This window comes from Etheostoma spectabile, chromosome 5 (assembly GCF_008692095.1).
Source record: "Etheostoma spectabile isolate EspeVRDwgs_2016 chromosome 5, UIUC_Espe_1.0, whole genome shotgun sequence".
NCBI classification, from domain to species: domain Eukaryota; kingdom Metazoa; phylum Chordata; class Actinopteri; order Perciformes; family Percidae; genus Etheostoma; species Etheostoma spectabile.
In genome coordinates, this window is record NC_045737.1 from 7,832,854 (window position 1) to 7,852,907 (window position 20,054).

The window sequence follows — 20,054 nt, forward strand, 5'->3', positions numbered from 1 at the left end:
TATCACAATATCGATATAATTTTGACATACCTGTACCTGTACCTGTGTAATGACAATAAAGTTGAATCTAATCTAATCTAATCTAATATATTGCCCAGCTCTAGTAACATGTTCACAGTTCTTACTAGAGATTGACTCTCCTGTGCGTGTGGGCGGGCGGCGAAGCGTGGAGGATTTCCTTACTGCCTCTTGAGCTGCAAGCTGGTTCCCTGCATCTGTAACAGAAGATAACGATACCGAAAAATGTCACCTCTGTGGCTTGGAAATCTTTGTATTTGGAAATTTCAATTTTCATTCAAATTCACTGCAAATTGTGCACTTTGTCTGTTAAGGTAGTGCTATAGTCCATTTACCATCATACACAAATGCTGGGAATCACAGTTTCAAATTCTCCCAAAGACCTATTCAATTGTTTGATGCCAATAATACTTGAATACTTGAATTAAATGGAAACTAAATTATATGGAAATCAACCGTTTTTGATAATGCTGCTCACACTAGCGGAGAGGAGGCAAAAGCACCAAACGTCTCTCTGGTTTCTCTGGTTTCACCTAAATGTAAGGACTTGCAGCTTACTCTATTTCATATCATTGAAAATTAAAAATCTTTGAGTTTTGGACTGTTGACTTAGACAAAACGAGACATTTGAAGATGCCAACCGTGATTCTGGAAAATTTTGATTGGCATTTTTCCCTATTTTCCAAGTTGACTGACTGACAAATGTGTGAAACATGATGCAAATACAATATCCTAGGAATTATTATATTTATGGATTGAAGTAGTAGGAACAGTAGGAAGTACATAATGCAGAGAGAGTGTTGAGGTCGCCACTGTAAAGGGATGAGTCAAACTAACTTTTATTAAGGACACCAAAGTTTATGTCTCGTAACAGACCTGCAATTTATATACTTTTTTTTCTTGTACTGTAGCCATGATCTCTCCTTTTTCTTAACCAAGTGTTTTAGCTGCCTAACCTCAACCATAGCTCTGTAGATGCCATGCACAGATATTGTTTTTTTTTAGTTATGGACAGGCAGCAACAGAAGAACAACTGAGCCTAAATAAATAGTTACAATAAAACAGTTTAACTGATCCAACTTCTAAATACTCCTTAATAGAGGACAATATGTCATTTTGGGTTTAAAGATGTTATCATTTCAATGATGTTATAGTTACACCTTGCTGTTTTGTGTGAAGATGTTTCACTGTGGAAGATAGCAGAAATCAACTCTGTGGGTTTCTATCCTCCAGGTGAGCTTCTTACTGTTAGCCAGAAAGAGCTGACAATAACTTAACAGGGTGTAGAGACGACAGAAATGGAGATCACCAGAGATAGTTGCAACTTCTGTGAGAGACAAACAGTGTGCATGCTGTGTCTTTGCCAGGCTCCTTTCCTTTTGCCTTGTTTCTTTATGGGGTATAATATCACAAAAGCCTCGGAGAGCAGGGAGTGTAAAGACAAACAATAGTTTCCTTGTGCAGAGAGAATGGGCAGTCTCGGCTCGCATTCTGTCTTGCCTTCATTTTATGAAGTGTGGGAGTTTGTGTCCCTGGGTTCTGGATGTTTTGAATGGGCAGACCTTTGTGGAAATGCTAGACTGACTCTTTTGTCTGGCTCTGGTCGGCCCAGGTGCTCCTGATACAAACAAGAGGCTGGGTTCAGCACCTCATTAGCCACCAGGAAGCACGTCTTACCCATTCAGCGGCCAGCAGCCACGGCCAACGCCAAGTGCTATACTAAAAGAAGCCATGAAATAGCACCTGCAGCACCAAGTTGGAAACTTAAACTAAACGGCCTCACTTATTGTTACATCGGATGCAATGATCTATCTCTATCCACAGCAGACCCAGCAAAGGAAAATGAAGAGCTGATTGTCACAAGGAAAAATAAATGCTTGGGAACTTAAGACAGAAAAGCATATCGGGTTTAGTGATTACCTAAAGCGGGGGGAGAGAGGAAAGGATGGAGTATGAAAAGTACACAGAACACATGGTTTAAGGTAAATTGAGATTGCTTCAATAATTCCCCCTCCTCAATCTTTGTGCTCATGATTTCACTGTTTTGGGTTCTGGGTATTTCTCAGAGGAATACAAGTGTAGATGGATTTAAACCTGTAACCTAGACTGAATGTTTTGGCATGCCTCAATTGCAGAAAAAATCTTTCCCCATTCGATAACAATGGCTGGGAACCAAAAATTTGTTTCACTCTTCACCTCTGCACGCACTTCATCCACATGGAAGGGCTGCGGGGCCAAAAGGGAATTTGGGGGGGGGGGGTCTAAAACTGCCGGAACTTTTTTTCTGGACCTTTACTCAGGTGGTGATTTAAATTTCAAAAGGGAAATGATCAGAACTTTAAAACGCCAGATCCCCCCACCCACACTCCCTATCTAGAAAACAAAACCCGGGTTTGGGACAAGGAACTGTCCCCCCCCACACCTCTTACACACTCATCAATTCTTTTCAAAAAAAAAAATTTAAAATCCTGCAAAACCTTCTTTTTTCTGTTAATTTTAACTGTGTGTGTGTTGTGTGGGTGTGTGGGGTGGGCGCGCGCAGGCTGGGGTTTTGGGGCCCAAAAAAAGAAGAGTTTGAGCCTGTTGTGACCCTCGCTCTGTTCCAAAAAAAAACATCAGGGCGTTATGAAAGACCCCCGAAGACCGGCTCATTTATCAGCTCTTTGTTTTTCGTGGGGTAATTGCCCGTGGGGGGCAAAAAAAATTGTGAAAGTTTTTGCCTTTTTCCCCCATGTGCCGGGCCCTAATCCGACTGATCCTTTCACAAGAAAACCCCACAGAGGTTCAGGGGCCGAGGCCATCCTACTGAGAAACCCCCACCACACACACAGACAAACACACCACACACACCAAAAACCCACCACACCCCCCACATATATTCAGGGGCTTAGCTAGATTTTTTATGCCCCAAATTAGTGCTGTCAAATGATAAAAATGTTTTATCGCGATTAATCGCATTAATGTCAAAGTTAACACGCAATTAATGGCACATTTTTACCTATTCTAAATCTCCCTGGGTTTCTTTTTGTCCCATTATTATTTTCTTATTTTATTGCTCTTATCAACATGGAAAAGTGAATCGGCTTGCTTTGTGCAAATGTTTAAAATTTTTTTTTTTTTTATTGAAAACAACATTGGCATATGGCCGACTGTAGTATTCAATTTCACACGTAACACTCTCACTTGGAGCACTCATTCACACTTGGAGTAAATAATCTCTCCCACAGTGTAACAATGTCCATCAATAGAAGGGTGAAAAAAATACTTTGACGAGGGGGCGGAGAAAAATGTGTGCTTGGCCATCAAGTGGTATTTCAGACTGGACGTGCTGCGATGATAGCTCAATTCACAGTGACAAAACACACACTTCACTTTGATCTTGTCAATGGAACCATTTGGCAACTTTTAAAAAGCCTAATGCCTTATTGGCATCCATTTTGTCGTTTTGTGCTCGTCATCCACTCAAAACGTAACGTTACTACTCTTTGGCCGACTCGCAAACAAGTGTGTGGGGCGTGCCTGTTGTTTTGTTTGCGGTCTAGCTAGATAGTGTATGGGGTTGTAGTTTTTCTAACACTACTAGTTGTGACAGCCTATGAAAAAAACTACAAACTTTGCTAGGCCAAAAAGAACGTTAATCTTGCGATAAAAAAAATGCATGTCGTTAATATGGGTTTGCGTTAATACCGTTAATAACGCGTTTAACTGATAGCACTACCTCAAGTACATGATTATATGCATTGCATATTGAGTATAATGGTAGGCCTATCTTGACTAGCAGGTCTGGCGGTGATAAGAGCATCTAAAAAGCAAATCAGATTTAGCAGAAAACTTATTTTTGACTGAATTTATCTAGATCAATGTTTTTGTGGAGCTCTGAAGCCACCCAGAAGTCAAGGGGAGCTCTCACAGTGTTTCTAAGCATGTAGCTGGGGTCTAAGTTAGACAGGTCGATGAACTTGTTTGCTGCAAATCTGAGCAATAGGTCTGCCGAGCCACATTAGTCGCCCCGTGGGCCTCAGATGAAACCCTGACTGGAGCTTCTCTCCTGTGTTCCCTCTGCTTCACTTCACTCGCTACCAGAATAAATCAAAAACGCTAAGGTGAGTAAACCGATGACCAGCTTAAGTTTGATGAAATTTTTATTGTATAAGTGATCAATACTATGCTGGCTGTCAGACTTTGTTAATTGTATCCAAACAGTGTCCAGATCCAGCTGAGACAAACTGCTGTCCACATGTGGTGTATTAAAATGTCTCAAATGTGTATTGAGTTATCTTGTGTGATTATAATTCATTTTCTTGGAGAAATTGCGGAAAGACGAAAAACATACACATTTGAAGACTTTTTGCATACTGGATAGAACGTCAGATAAAAAAAAGACATAAAGTGATATATGACAGAAAGAGAGCGAATGGCGGCTCGCCTTGGAACAGTTTGTGACTCTGCACCAGAGATACATTTATGCCAAGTGTGAACAGTGCTGAAGAGGGAAATAGCAACAACAACCTGCTTACTGCTTACTATCATATCAATATATTATCATTATGGGAGCCTTAATCCAAAGCTATTATTATTGACCCTTTAAAACCTACTTGAGTTCAGCTGGGGCCACCAGATTGAGCGCAAAGGGCACAGTGATCAAGACTGGAGCTGCACCTCTCGCTCTACATACTGAAAGGCGTTTGTGTGTGTGTGTGTGTGTGTATGTGTGTGTGTGTGTGTGTGTGTGTGTGTGTGTGTGTGTGTGTGTGTGTGAGTGTGAGAGAGAGAGCAAGTGCATGTGTGACAAACACGCAGGTTGCATTATTACTGGGCCAAGCTCATTCCTTCAGTGATACTCTCCCAGTGAAAATAAACCAGAGCTCTCATGCTAAGAGGCCAGTTAGTCCTGCCAACCAGAGCCCTGAAACACACATCTCACACTCAGCTGTACTTGCAGCTCATCACCTACTGAAGTTTATTAGTTCTTCTGCAGAAAGATTCAGCAGCTTGCACACAGACAGGCCTTTTGGAGCTTCATGAAAGTACGAGTTAGGCTTTTGTCCTATTATACTGTATGGTATGCAGCAAAGGGTGGGCAAATATAAAATATAAAAGGTGTATCTGTACTGTTTTCTTAACTGTGTTGTCTCAAAGTTGAAAGTTTCTGTAGGGAGATACAGTACAGAGGCTGTGACCGCCAACATCAATACACAAACACACAGTGAGCAGACGCAGCAAAGTGCAAGGTCCTGATCCATCTCTGTCTGGTCGATTAGCTGAGCTCAGTGCTTCAGCATCGTTAGTGACCAGATGCTGACAGCCAACCAGGGGAGGCGCTTGTTTCTGTACCACCTCGGACAGACTGAAGACTGCTGCTGCCTTTAGATACACACACACGCACGCGCACGCGCAGTATACTAATAGAACACACTACACTCCTTAAAATAAAGGCAAGCAATTTCTTTTGTCTATTTTTTATGCAAAAGACACACATTTGAGTTGATGTGATCCTGGTTTTGTTTCTTTCTGGTCTTCACCTTCTCACTTTTTCTCGGTCTGTCCTTAAAATGAAAAAGACACAGCTATTGTCACTTTCTGTAAATTGTTGTATATCCAACAACATGCAAACTCCACACAGAAGGTCCATAGCTGGCAGGTTGGTTCGAATGATTTTTTTTCATGCAGACCGGCTACATTATGTAAAGTACAGATGTCAAGAGTTAAATATGGAAAATGAAACACTTAAGAAAACATAATACCACAAGTGAAGCAATTTAAAGTTGTGGGAGAAATATGAGCAGTTGTCTGAAAGGGAACAGATCTCACAGCTGGTTTTGCGTCGGCAACTAGAACCCGAGCAAGAATCAACAATTTTTTTTTTTATCAGGCTGTCTGATCAGAAATAGAGGCGCACAACATTCACAGTCTCTCTTAAGAATAAGACCCTGTGTCTCACGATATTACATCTATGAATAAATAAATAAAGGTTAAATAACATTTAAAAAAAAAAATCCCTTTCGACCTGTGTCAGCTGAGCAAAGTGCATTAAACACACACACATGTCACATGTTAAGCAGATCAGGTATGGTGATGAGACCATAATGTCATACATCCACGTTAAATACTGTTCCTTTGTCCATGTCATTATTATTTTCACCATCAGTTATGTTCATGCAGTCATGGCAGGCTGCCGACTTGTACCACAGTAATCCCTGTACTGTAGAAAATTATTCCAATGAGTACCTTGCAGATTTTAGTCAAAAAAGAGCACTATTATATTAGAGCTATCTGGTAAATGGTAATGGGGGAGAAAAAGATGGATCTTTCACACAGCTTACTGGGCCAATCAAACTCAGCCAGTATTACAGTGTAAGTAGACCCATCAGCAGCTTCCACCTCCCCTTCAGCTGACGGGTCTCAGTTTGGTCATCAGGCCTCGATGCTCTGAGCAGTGCAAACCTGCATCTGAATCCCAGTGTTTACTGTGCTTTCCCAGGGTCGCAGCTTTCTTTTATTAGGTGATTGACTTAAAGGGTGGGACGCACCTCATCATTTCCTTCCTTTGGAATTGCCACGCTGCCTCCCCTAACCTCTCAGCCTGAGAGTGGAGCAGCCCACACACTGGACAGGTCCAACTGTAATTAAAGGGGAGAAGGAAGCGCTGCCTTGCCATAACAATTGGTCAGATAATCAATCCCGGAGTAAAAGGTAGGCTGAGCGAGACTGAATCCCAACCTTCACACTGCGTTTAGGTAGAAAACAAGTGCTGGTGTACATCTGCTCTGGTTTACAAGTCCAGGTGAGGTGTTGCACAGACCTGCTGCATATGAAACCAAGCCTCCAGGACCGTGAGGTGAAAGCGTGCCTCACAGAGGTTCTCACCTCATGCACACACATCTCACCTCATCATTTAACACAAACTTAGGTCAAGGCAGCGTAAGGCTGCACAGACTCGCCACTTACCCTAACCACACCCTCCACAGACCTAGACCTCCATCAGTCACTACCAAGGGGGGAAATATTAATCACATTAAGTGTGGTTAGTGCACCTGAGATGATTTATGTACTTTAAAATCAGTAATTTCACTATTATTTATGTTTTGTTGTGGTATACTTCAAAGGAAATTACATCATTTTTATTGAATCGGAATATAGTCAAATAGTGATTTTACTTTGTGCCCTTAACAGTTAACAGTTTCTGTCATAAACAACATACACACAGCAAAGTTGTCCAAATAACTTTGACATAGTAGTAGATATTTTTAACATTATTAATAATATAACATTATTTTTCAAAGATTTAAGGGCCTTTAATTGATAGGATAACTTGAAGACATGAGAGGGGAAAGAGAGGAGGGACCACATTCAGCAAAGGGCCGCGAGTGGGATGCAACATCCATGCTGCAGATGCCAGTTCAGTGTGATCAGTATTGTTGTTTCACTAATCTTCAGTCCTTTCAGCTCCTCCAGCCCATCCAGATGTGCTCGCACACACAGCCTCTAATCTTTCTCAGGAAGGAGGAGGATCTCCTGCCTCTCCTCCTGCCTCTCGTTCCCAGACAGGGCTGTCTTTACCTTACCTTCCCTCTCACTCACTCTCCCTGTCTCTCTCACTCTCTCTGTTTTTCCAGCCCATGCCTGTAATGATGCTGGTGGCAGTGATGGGGTCTGAAGTCTGACTGGCCCTCCCTCCCCTTTCACAGCAGGCGTTGGTGTGTAATTACAGCACAGCGCTGAATTGTCTGAGTGGTAGAGTGACCGCGGTCTGCTGACAGCTGTGTTTGTCCGGCCTAAGGACATGTGCTTCCATTGGCATTCTGGGACAGGAGACTGGTCTCACTGGGTACAGGCAGCTGTGGGGTACACCTCTTTGCGCAGGATGCAGCATTCACCTTCCATAACCTCCCTTCACTCCCTCCCTCCTGTCAGGATTCCTGCTTATTGTATTTTCCAGAAGGTTAAATCATAGCAGACCACAACTATCTTTCCCAGAGAGGTTTGGTCAAAACTGTCGGGAATACCTGCAAGGCACTCAAAGATGCTAATTACAGCAAAATTGAGCTTTGTTTCACAATCACTCACCCGCTTTGCCTCTAATTACTGAGCAGAGCAGACTTGCCTCCACTGTTTGTTAACCACTTGTTTTGAGGTTTTAGGAGTGTGGTGGTGTTCTGAGTGTCCACAACAGCAGGAAGGCAGTTTGTGTTCAAAGAAAGAGAAAGAGAATCTAGTGTTTACACAAACCTGAAAGAATAACAAAACCAAAGAATTTTAAATGAATTTAAAAATAATATATCTAATTTGTTGTTATCCCAGTAGTATCCAAAAACATAAACCCTTAAGCTTCTGGCAAAATGGAAACAATTTTCTCAATGCCAATGAAACCAAACAATGCCGCGGTCTGTGTGAAGTGGCTAAAATCAGTGGTGTGCACATCTGTTGAATAGCAGTGTACTTATTTGAGATAGTATGTGGTCGGGACAGGCTGCACTATAAATCCACCCTCCACTCTTTAAACATTTCCTCCACTAGAATGAAGCAGATGTCTAATAAAAGCGAGCAGCAGAGGCTGACGATCCAGCTCACACCCTTCACTTTTATTAAGAGAGACACAATAACACAGAAGCCCCAATGGATCCGGGATCCCCCCCACCCCCACCCGTGACCTTGTTTGACCCAAATAAAAGCTGCTTTGTAAACTTTTCCTTGGCGACACTCTAGCTTTCAGTGACCTCGGTTGGCATCTTATCCAGTGATGTGCAACTCTTTCCCCCATCCAAGTCTCTCCTGCGGTCACCAAGGAAACCAGCAAAAACAGGACTCAAGGGCTGCAGACCAGGACTGACTGAATGAAACCACACACACTCCTCTGCTGCTGATTTAGTGTGGCAGGGAGGAGTCTGTCTTGTCTGTAACCTCTCTATATAAAACACTCCCTACACACCGCAGTAGTTAAACCCCACTTCTCTCAGCAGAAACACTGCCACAAGTGGCAGACAAACAAAAGCTCTAAAAACAACCAGGACCAGAATTAGACCACCACCACACACACACACACACACACACATCTTTGTAACTAAAATAGGCAAACCAACAATTTGTGAAGCTGGTTTCCCTTTAAAGGATAATTACGCTTTATTACAACTTCGGGTCTTCCAGATGTTTGGTCATTGTCTCTATTGGTTATGACAAAAGTAAAGCCCAAAGTAATTGCGGAGATCTGAGAGCATGGCATAATTGCTATAAGTCTGATGGGGCAAGAAACACAAGTGGACAAGTTGTAAAGATGCCAACAGTCAAACAGGATTATCTAACCCACTTTATTTGAGGGCAAAAACAAAAGAGTGCACCCAAAATGTAAGCAATAATCCTGGAACGAAATGAACACTGCGAGGAATATGGTTAGTAACTGTAATGTAATCGATGAGTTTCAAATTGTAATCTCTTAACCCTCCTGTTGTCCTCAGGTCAAATTTGACCCCTTTTAACAATGTCTTTATCAGAAATATTGTATCCTTTTTTAACCAAGTTACCACAAAAAGGATGGATTCCAAGCAACACTCTTTGCAAAAACAATCACTTTCATTGAATTTTGGGTGTATATTGAAATGTTTCAAATCAGCATCCTGACCAAACTCATCCACTCAACATACGTTCCTCTGATCTTAACTATTAATCAAAATAATTCATAATTCTGCTTTATAAGATCAAAATATTAGGTATAATTCTATACAAATGAGGGTTATTGACCATGGATTCCAAAAAGTAGTGTAATACTAGTGGTAGTAAGGTGGTAGTAGTGAAATAAAAATAAATAAATAATAGATTGAAAATGTAAAAAGGGTAAAAAAATAAATAATTAAGTGTAATCTTTTTGACCCGGGGGACAACACAAGGATTAATAGTTACGGAAATAACGTAATGTTAACTTCAAGTACCACGTTTCCAAGTACGGCTTTACTGGAGGATCAAACATATCTAAAGACTAAGCCATACAAATTTGCCGACTTGACTAACAGCAATAGGAACAGCGGTGGAGAAGTAGCTGCTCTCTGCAACAAAAAAAAAAACACACAGCTGAATTCCTGTCCAGCAGACCCTTACTCTGACCCTCTCCATTACCATACAGAGGTTGACAAGCGCTCCAGCTCTGTGCCCACATCTGCAGCCAAGCAGAGCGCAGGCCAATCCACAAACCTCAGCTAAACATCCTGCTGCCTCATGTCCTCTGGTATACACACTCAGCGCTGGGTGAGTAAATCCTTTGCCCTGAGTGTTTGAAGGACACGTCCAGTCAAACACACAGTTTATTTATCCAAGGTTGGTCTGAATGCTCACTTATTACGACTTAGAGGCCTGTTGCCACACAAGCCAAGAGTAATTTCCCTCCTGTGGTAAGATGTGTGTGCGAGTACACATGAGAGCAAGTCTTCAGAAAAAAGGTTTCAATAACCATTATTTTTGCCTTAGTCACCCATGTAAACAATAAAAACTACTGAGTCCCCTCTGACAACTTCGCCGCTGGAGTCATGACAACCAAACACAAAAAAGCTCCAGTCGAACACAATGACTGTGATAGTGACTGCACTCGTCCAACCAGAGCCAAGACATGTCTGCCAGATTGTAGCCATTCCATCTCCATTATGATGATATTCTGCTCTCTCTCTCTCTCTGTGCCTCTCTCCGCAGGGATATAACCGAACTGAGAGAAGCAGACGTGTGGTAAGAAGTAGGCCAAAATCTTTCTTCACTATTGTTTTCAATTTTCCTCATGATTCAGCTTCTCTCAGAGAGCATTGTACATTTCCTCCACCATAACAAATCATTTGATTTGATTTGTTTCCTTTGGGACATATCATATAACACCCTAATCTCCATTTTGCCTTCATAAGTTTGGATCATTTTACTGCAGAGGTATTCAGCCCTGTTCTGAGGTTTGTCAGGGTGAAAAATGTTAGATGTAATATGCTGAAATAGCTAAAGACCACTGTTTCAACACATATGCTTAAATGGGACAGAGGCAGAGGAGTCAGCGAGAAGAACTTTCATATGCAACATCTTCTCATCTGATATTCCCCTCGTCATTGTAATTATGTTTGACAGCCAATACAAACATCTGTAGAAACATAAACTGTTGAGTAAAAACCCCCTCTATCTGGGATTCAAGAAGGACATGTTTATTGCATTTTTAACTGGTGTGAAAATGGATTGTGTAAAATGACAAACTATAATTGGATTTGAAATGGTTCCAGAAACCCAATGGAGAAATAAAATGATCTCAATTGAACCATATAACCCCCTTACTGCTATAAAAACCATGAAACACACCAGAAGGTAAGGCCTCAGTATGCTTCAAACAAGGTATTTAGCGTACATTTTTTCATACCTTCATACCGCACCAGCATCTGGATTTTTGACAATATCATCGGAATTTCGAAATAAAAAATATTTTTACCGTATATATTCCTGGTATACCAAAATACTGGAGACGCCCCCCCCCCCCCCTGCTATCTCTGCTATCTATTTTGAACCCCCCCATACCAGAATGTTAACTTGTTCAGCCAGACCATACTCCATCGCGCTGTGGAGATAGGTCTGGCGATGCATGACTACTATTCTACAGATCAACAGTTTGGTGGCGGTAATGCACCAGGAAACTTGTTGACTAGTTTAAGCGTACTAATCTCTTTATGGTTCCTAGCTAGCTACAATGTATTCTTATAGAGTATCCTTTATATTTGAGTATTCCGGGTTCATAATAGGTTCCTTGACAGCGGATACGTTAATGCATGAATGGAAAGCAGACATGGAAGTCTGGCTGATAAAAGCACAGCCGTCTGTGTGTGTGTGTGTGTGTGTGTGTGTGTGTGTGTGTGTGTGTGTGTGTGTGTGTGTGCGTGTGTGTATGTGCGTGTGTGTGCGTGTGTGTCCGACATGCTGCATGTTTGAGTCACTGAGTCACATAAAGTCCAATACTGCAGGCCCAGGCCTGACTCAACAGCAGGGTCTCACATTCTCTCCTCAAATAAAAACTTCACTTAGGCAGCTACCAAGAATACTCTTAGGTAAGACAGCAGAAGAAATCATATATGAGATGCACATCTTTTCCCTTAGATGAAATCCACGTACTGATCCCTATTGACAAATAGTCACATATGGGTAAGCTCTCAATGTTCAGCTCTCAGCATCACTCCCTCCGCACTCCAGGTTCAGTGTAAGATTGATGAGGTCGCTGCACTCTGCTGCCTCATTGTCATCACCATCAACATAATGCCAAATCTGAGCACCACTCTTTACATCATTATACATTTCTGTGCAACTGTGCACCTGTTAAAACAAAAGACACACAGGACTGAGACTGACCACGATACTGTGCCTCTGGGACTTGAGTTTGAATAACACAACCATCCACCTGATACTACTGTATCCCTCCTCTCAGTACGCAGACAGACTGGGCCTCCACACTACTCGTGGACACATATAATCCTTCTGCTGCAGAAAATGAAACTGTAATTAAAGGCAGCAGGTTCACATTTTCAGCTCTCAGCTTTCTCCTTCGAGGATCAAAACAATCTGAGTGTTGGTGTGATCAAACCAAGTGGTGATGTGCTGCTGTTGATTTCTGGGTTACAGATGTTTAAAAAGCTGCTGTAGGTTCCAGACTGACAAATGAACAGACAGTTATTAAATCACAAAGGAAACAGGGATTAACCTCAGAAATAAACTAGACAATATTCCGTAATATCTTTGTTCCTCATTATAAGCATTTTGGTTGCATTGTCAGCATATGCAATAGGGCCAGGGTTATAATTCAATAACATTATGATTGATCAGCTCTCAGTTCATTTGCCTTGTCAGTGGGTAATTGTGATATTGTGAAAGATGATAGGAAACAAGTGTCTTTATAATTGTGGTACTATCTGTATATTGATTTTGAAAAATAGTCTCACTAACATCTTATAAATTGCTTTTTTTGGTATCGCCAAGCCTAAATTTGGAAGCAGCTTTTTTGGAACAGTGCACCCTGAGCCTTGGCACAAATATTTTTGGCCTCTGTGGAGCTCCTGCTGCTTTGAAAACTCACATAAGCCTAAAGTATCAAAGAGCTTATTGCCAAACCTCTTTTTTTATCATGCTGCTAATTAGCATTCAACCTAATATGTCCGGACTTTCTGGCAGCTTTAGCATAGTCTTCTTAAGGTTTATGAGATTATTTTATCTATGCAAATTATGCATGCATGCATGCATGCATGCATGCATAATTTGCATTCATGTACATATGGATGCACACACTAAAACCTCACACAGAGTGAGTGGAGTAAATGACTGTATAAATCTGAGTTCCTCTCAGTCTAATCCCTGAGTGAATGATGTGCTGTGTGCCAGGCATTCCTCTGTGTCTTTATAAGGCTTTTGGGGGATTAGACCCCACTTACTTCCAGGGGCCGCAGGGTGGGATCAAAGCTGATTGGGCTTTTTGGGTTCAGGGTGGTAGCATGTGGAACAGAGAACATCTACTCAGGTAGACTCGCAGGGTAGGGAACTGGAGAACATGACACCATGGCCTAGACGTGAGACAGCGACACAGGTCGCACACACCTGGTGGGGGTCAACCCTGTGCTAATCCAAAACAGTGCTATCCGGCACTGTGCTGATTGATGGCTGGCCTGCAGGAGTTAAAGCTCTAACTCCAGCAATAATCCAGGTATGCCAGACCTCAGCTCACTGAGGTTAGGCAAACACAAATCACCAAACAAAGGTTTAGGATTAAAATCTAATCATGGCTCTCTTCAGTCATGGGTACAGTTTACACAGTATAAGGAGACTTTTACAATGAAGACATAAATGAAAATGTATGTGAAAGACTATGCAACAATCTGGACCTCATTCTCCCGATTACTCACACTGCACCGCAGGTTTAAGACTGGCAAAATTTACATCCAGCTAAACAGAAGACAGACAAAATATGATAATTGATAACAGATCCAGTCAGCCTCTGACCTTTACCCTGTCAGAAAAAAACTTTATAATCCATTTAAGACAACAAAGAGGAAGTGTAGGAAGTATTTACCATGACAATACATTGTGTAAAGTATTTGAATTACCAAAATTGTCCACATCAGAACAAATACACATTGATGGCAAAGAGCGTTGGTCTTCTGTCATTGATTAACAAGGCTAACATAGCAAGACAATCTGGGCACACTGGAAATAAACAGAGCATATCCTCAAATAAACTCAGATATTACCTGGAAATTAGTGTGTCTGTGCACATGCAGGATTCAGGGAGAAAACCCACACCAAGAGCAGACACAGTGCATGCAGTGGACGGCACTGATTACTGGATGTACGAATTTCAAAGGCTAACCCATGTATAGCCAGAGCTATCTGCGTCATCTTAATCCTGATGGCAAACACTACGGCTTGTTTTGGAAACTCCCTCAGAAATAAACAAAATGTCCGTCAGAGGATTTCAGCACCCTGCAGATAAGCATAATCATGACAGGCATGGTCTAGCAAAGTTGACTGCACGCCACTTAAGCTGCAGTAGGTTATCTCTGCTCTTCTTCAAACCCAGCAACGACACCTCAGGTCTGGTCAGTGTGGTTCTGTCTTATGTCTGCTTCCTCTGACAGATAGAAAGTGTTTGTTTGTGTTTTGCCCCAATGGAGATAATTATGCATGCTATGTGGGATCTACAAAGGGATGATAAGCTAAAGCGGGGTGGAGCTGAACAGTACAGAGGAAAAAATACAGGCACAGGGATATAGCAGCTGTTTTTCTACAACACAGTCTCCAGATCAGGGTCCTGTAGTGTTTGGGCATGGAGGCAAAAGAAAAGAAAAGAAAGAAGAATAAGAAAAGGAGGGGCAGAGTGTTGTCACATCTGTATGTGTGAATTATGTTGAATGGGAATTTCTGGCACAACTTCACCTGCTTTCAAGGTGCTTGCAGAAGAGAAAAAGTCTGAAAAGGCCAAAACCCTTTTTCAGTTCCCACAGGGTCATCATGTAACAAACATTTAAATAGACAGAACATAAATTGAAATAATTCAAAAAAGTTAACTGGTCCATAAACATGAAGAAGTGCAACTTCTGGGAGGTATCCAAGCTGGTACAGAGGAGGGATTTCTCTTAAAAGTGTACCTCCTGTCTGGCACACTAGGAAAACATACTCATTGAAAGTAAAACATTTATATACTTCAAGTGTTGCTGGAGATTTGTGCGTGTGAATTAAGTTTTCATTAAAAAAAAATATAAGCCATGGAAAATCTAAATGACATTCGCAACCATTTTTTAAATTTAAGCACTGCTGCCATTTCTTTGGTATGAAACATTTGAAATGAACAATGTCATATCAATAAAAAACATAATACATTTATAACAACCATAACTCTAACCCCAAATTATACCACTAAATACATAAAGCAACTACTGATGATATAAAATTTAGTTTTAGGGTTAAAAAAATATGACCTCAACATTAAAATCAACAGTGTTTTATTTATTTATGCTTCAAAGACAGATTTATTAACTGTAACTGTACGAGTTGCAGTGCAGATGTAGAGATTTTTCCTTCAGTGTTTTTTTATGTCCAACTCTTTCTCTCTGTCTCGATGCTGCCGGGTGATGGAGTGCTCCGGTGTTAATCTGACTAAAGCCTGTCACACAGGAACTCTCCGACAGTTTGTAAGTGCACAGCGATTTACTGCTTCTGCTACAGATTACTCAGAGAGCGAAATGAGAAAACTGCTATGAAAAATGGAAAAGGACTGAAGGTAAGAGGGGAGATGAAAAATAGAAGATAAAGGATGAAGACGGGATGCTTCTATTCACAGGTTCTTTACACACCAGAATGAGGGTCTTATCTCTGAAAAGCACTTGAACACAACATGCCCACAGACAGAGCTGATTGTGTGAAGACGTGCACACGAGGATGAAAGAGGAGAGGCTCCCATGCAGGGGAGTGGGAGCAGATTACAGCATCAGAGGAAACACAGATCAAAACATAGCTGAACGACCACTGCCTGTACAGTAGAGAGAAACAAAAGGGCCAAACGAGAAGCGAACAACGACGAGCCATCCATCATGCCGCTCCTGTCAGCTAATGAAACAGACTGTGTGATCACAGTTTCAGGTCAACAGGGGTCGGCTGACCCCGCGGGGCTCCAGCAGGGGCTGACGTGGTGGATGCTGCCCTTATCTCAGCAATGCATTACAAAGGAACACAAGTTCCCCCCTCAAACTCCTCCCCGCTGGCATTCACAAAGTTTTTCAACAACAGCCTCCCCTGCACTTCGTCACATCCACATTGTGAGAAACTGCTGACCCGGGCAAAAGAACACACTTCAAGACAAACTCCCCAGTAGACACTTTAGTACCATTGATCTATACTGTAGTAGGGCTGCAAATAATTCTTTTTCATGATTGTATAATCAAGTAGTTGTTTGGTCTATGAAAGGATAATCCATCAGAAGTTTCACATTGCTTGTCAGATAAATAGTATAAAACTCAAAGTTATTCACTTAGCTGTCATAGAAGTCTAAGGAAAAACACAAATATTAAAATTAGAGATGCTGGGTGCCCAGATAGCTCAGTTGGTAGAGCGGGCCCCCATATATAGAGGTTTACTCCTTGATACAGCAGACCTGGCGACTTTGACTCCTGTGACCCTTTGTTGCATTTCATTCTCCCTCTCTGTCCCCTTTCATGTCTTCAGCTGTCCTGTCAAATAAAGGCCTAAACACGCAGGAAAAAACATCTTAAAAACCAAAAGTTCCAAAAATCAAAAATATTTTATGTATGATTCTAATAAACAAAGAAGAGCAGCAAGTCCTCACGTTTGTGAAGCTGTAACCAGAGCATTTTCGGAAATGCTGCTTAATAAATGATGTAAAGGATTAATCATCAACTTTTATTTATTAATTCTGGTCGATCAATTTGACTAATTGACTAACCGTTTGAGCACCACGAGAAAAATGCATGGATGGGTGCTTATTTACAAAATGACCGAAACTTCCTATTAAAGGTCTGTAACTACTAGTGTAAGAAAACATGATACAGATGTAGCATGCAAATACTAGTAGTAGATCCAAGACCCCTGATTTTGGGAAGCACATGCAGGTCACTCATCATCCACCAGCTCACATATTGTGTGAGATGAGTGGTCATATTGAGACAGTCAGTGAGGTGAAGATAAAGTTTCATTATAGAATTTCAGAAAGGGGAGAAGTCACAGCAGGTCTGTCAGAGACTTATGATATACAGGGTCTTTTATGGCTTTCAAGTTCTAAATCACGTACAGACGAGACCCCCCATGGCCATCGTGGTGTAATTTATCAGAGTGGTCCCGGTCACAGCAGCTGTGACGAGGTGCCGAGCTCCCGGCTCCAGAGAACACTCCTCTGTCAGAGGGAGAGCTCTGACACATACATACAGGGGAAAAACATCTGGTCGGTCTGTCTGTGTGGATGTATGTTTGCAGTGTCTATTGGTCTAGCGTGTACATGTATGTGTGTGTGTAATGAACATGATGTGAGGATCCCTCTCTGTCCTTCCCTCTTCATTGCTGATATATGGCGGTTGAGTTGTGCTCAGGAGCAGACCTGCAGGTCTTGGCTGACAATGACTGGATCTCTCCAGGCATTCTGTGATGCAGTAAAAATGGGAGGATGTGTTCCACTGTCTGACTCCAAGCCAAAAAATGAATATCAAGCTGTCACACTGGAAGATATAGAGAGAGTGTTTGTGCTCCTTCATCTCCTCCTCTCACAGTAGTAGAACACAGACAGGTTAAAGTACAAAGTGGCTGCTTATGAAAGGTTTCAAGACACAGCGGTCAGCCAAAAAACATCACCGGCACCTCTTATGAGCACTTAATCCTCTTACTTAACCTCCATCCTCTGCTGTTTATGGCATTTTAATGAATTCATAAAAGTCACTATTGAGAGATTAAGTTTCTACATCCACACACAAAACATGAAAGCTAACCACTGACTTAGTCGGCAGTTTTATCTGCAGTGTTAAACTATGTTTGAAAGCTGGTAAAAAAACAAGTGGCAATTTAAGGAAAACCAACCTTTAAAACTCATTATACACCCATCTACATAAAACTATACACCAGACCACTTTAAAAAAAAGTATTTAAGTTTAAAGCTGAATTAAACATGACATCACTTCACTTGAGAACATGGAAAAAAACTGTAGTTTTATACTGTTTCAGCATGTCTTAGTTCTCCTCCCTGTTTTTGTAAGGGTATGAAGGTAAAAAAACATGCATCAGAATTCATACATGAACTGAGAGTTCAGTGATATTCCTTATATCTGTGCCCTGGCTGAGTCATGCAGACTACACTTCTGGGATTGTTCAGGTGCTGCCGGAAATTCTACTGGATGTCTCTCTTTTTAGGTCGGCTGTCCCCCACCCAGGGCCTGAAGTTAACTTTTTTGACCACCTGCCACTGTGGTAGGTGGTCTGGTTGATTTAAAAATCCACCCGCCACAGTCATTTTTTACCAGCCACTTTTTTTTTGCCTCATAAAAGGTGAAAAACAGGAATGTCTGTGTCTCTATGAACCTATCCTGTCCTATTCATGGTATCCTACTAGCCAACATTGCGCTGTCATCAAGTGTTGTAGTAAATATCCCGCTTGATAATCCAGCATAAAGGCATAATTTCCTATCTTGGGCTGGGACACACATTCATACAGTTTGATAAAGTACTTATTGGACTTTACCTTATCATTGCACTTACAATAATGCAGGTGTCCTCAATTTAGGTTCTTTAGAGGAACATTCTGTACATCTCATCTGCGGTTTTTCCTGTGTGATTGTGTGTGTTTATGTGTGTGTGCGTGTGTCAGTCACGAGGGGAAAAGAGCAGCAGACCCCCCCCCCCCGCTGCAGCGAGCCGAAAGGATTGAAACAACAGCAACTTTCAGCGACTTTATAGTGAAAAAACGTCACAGCGTACATTGATGTTAAAATGTGTACATGTTGACAGGACATCTTTCGCTGTATGTTTTGTTGGTTAATGTGAGATGTCACACACGTCTCGTCTTCATATCAGAAACAAGGAAATTAATTTGACCCGTTCTCAGTCCCGCTTGGTCAGTGGCTGCACATGGGACTGCTGGGATTGTCGCGAGTAATGAAAATGCAATCTAAAAAAAAACAGCGGCAATTGGCAGCGATTGGCAGCGGGTAACACTGCCAATCTACCTGCCAATGTGGCAGGTAGATTGGCAGTGTTACCCGCAAAATTCACCCGCATTTGGCGAGTGGTTGGGTGTTGATTTCAGGCCCTGCCCACACCTTCAGCTTTCTATGTGTTGGCATTTTTAACTCCAGTCAATTTATGAGGACTATGGTTAACTGCGCCTCAGTTCTCTGCAGGGTAAATCCAGACAGCTATCTGTTTAGTTTTCTGCTATTAGTTTTCTGTTGCAAAACTAAACCAACTTTTAAAAGCACACATGTTCCACCAAATTATTTTGCAGATGCACCATCACTCTATCCGGGGCTTAGCGCTGCCCAAGTCTATTGTGATTGGTTTAAAGAAATGCCAATAAACCAGAGCACGTTTTTCTTCCATCCTTGAATGCTGTGCCTGGCCCTCCTCCGCAGCTCTGTGGAAGATGGTGGCAATTCGAGACTATGCTACAAATGACTGTTGGCATTGCATGAACCTGGTCTTCAAAAATGGCCACGCAGTCCTTGGCCAATAAGCATGTCCTATTTACTGCAGTCAGCTGTGCCACATTATGGCATTCCATTTCAACACTTACATTTTTCATCAAAACATTCTACCCTAACTTCCATTCAAACAACATTAGCATCAGAGTCAAACTGCTGACTGTAGCCATCCACTCTCCTGCTGCACAGCCTCTCAGATCGATCCTTTAGGTAATTCCAGGGAGGAGGGAGGCCACTTGCTGCTGACAGAAGCTGCCTCGGTTATGACTGAAAACCTGCTGAAAAACTCAGCTGCACTTCTTGAACAAAAAGTAAACTGGCGGTAGCTCGGGCTAAGGTTTCTGCACTGTCAGGTGC

At 41.8% G+C, this 20,054-nt stretch overlaps 1 protein-coding gene across 4 annotated transcripts in view; it reads right to left on the minus strand.

Annotated features, from left to right (window-relative positions):
- Positions 1-20,054, minus strand: part of emid1 (EMI domain containing 1) — a 55,513-nt gene that overhangs the window by 15,021 nt on the left and 20,438 nt on the right. For all 4 annotated transcript variants that reach the window (XM_032515131.1, XM_032515133.1, XM_032515134.1 and 1 more), the window contains exon 4: positions 126-215. In XM_032515131.1, the coding sequence (XP_032371022.1) occupies positions 126-215 (90 nt within the window). The remainder of the gene's footprint in view (positions 1-125; positions 216-20,054) is intronic.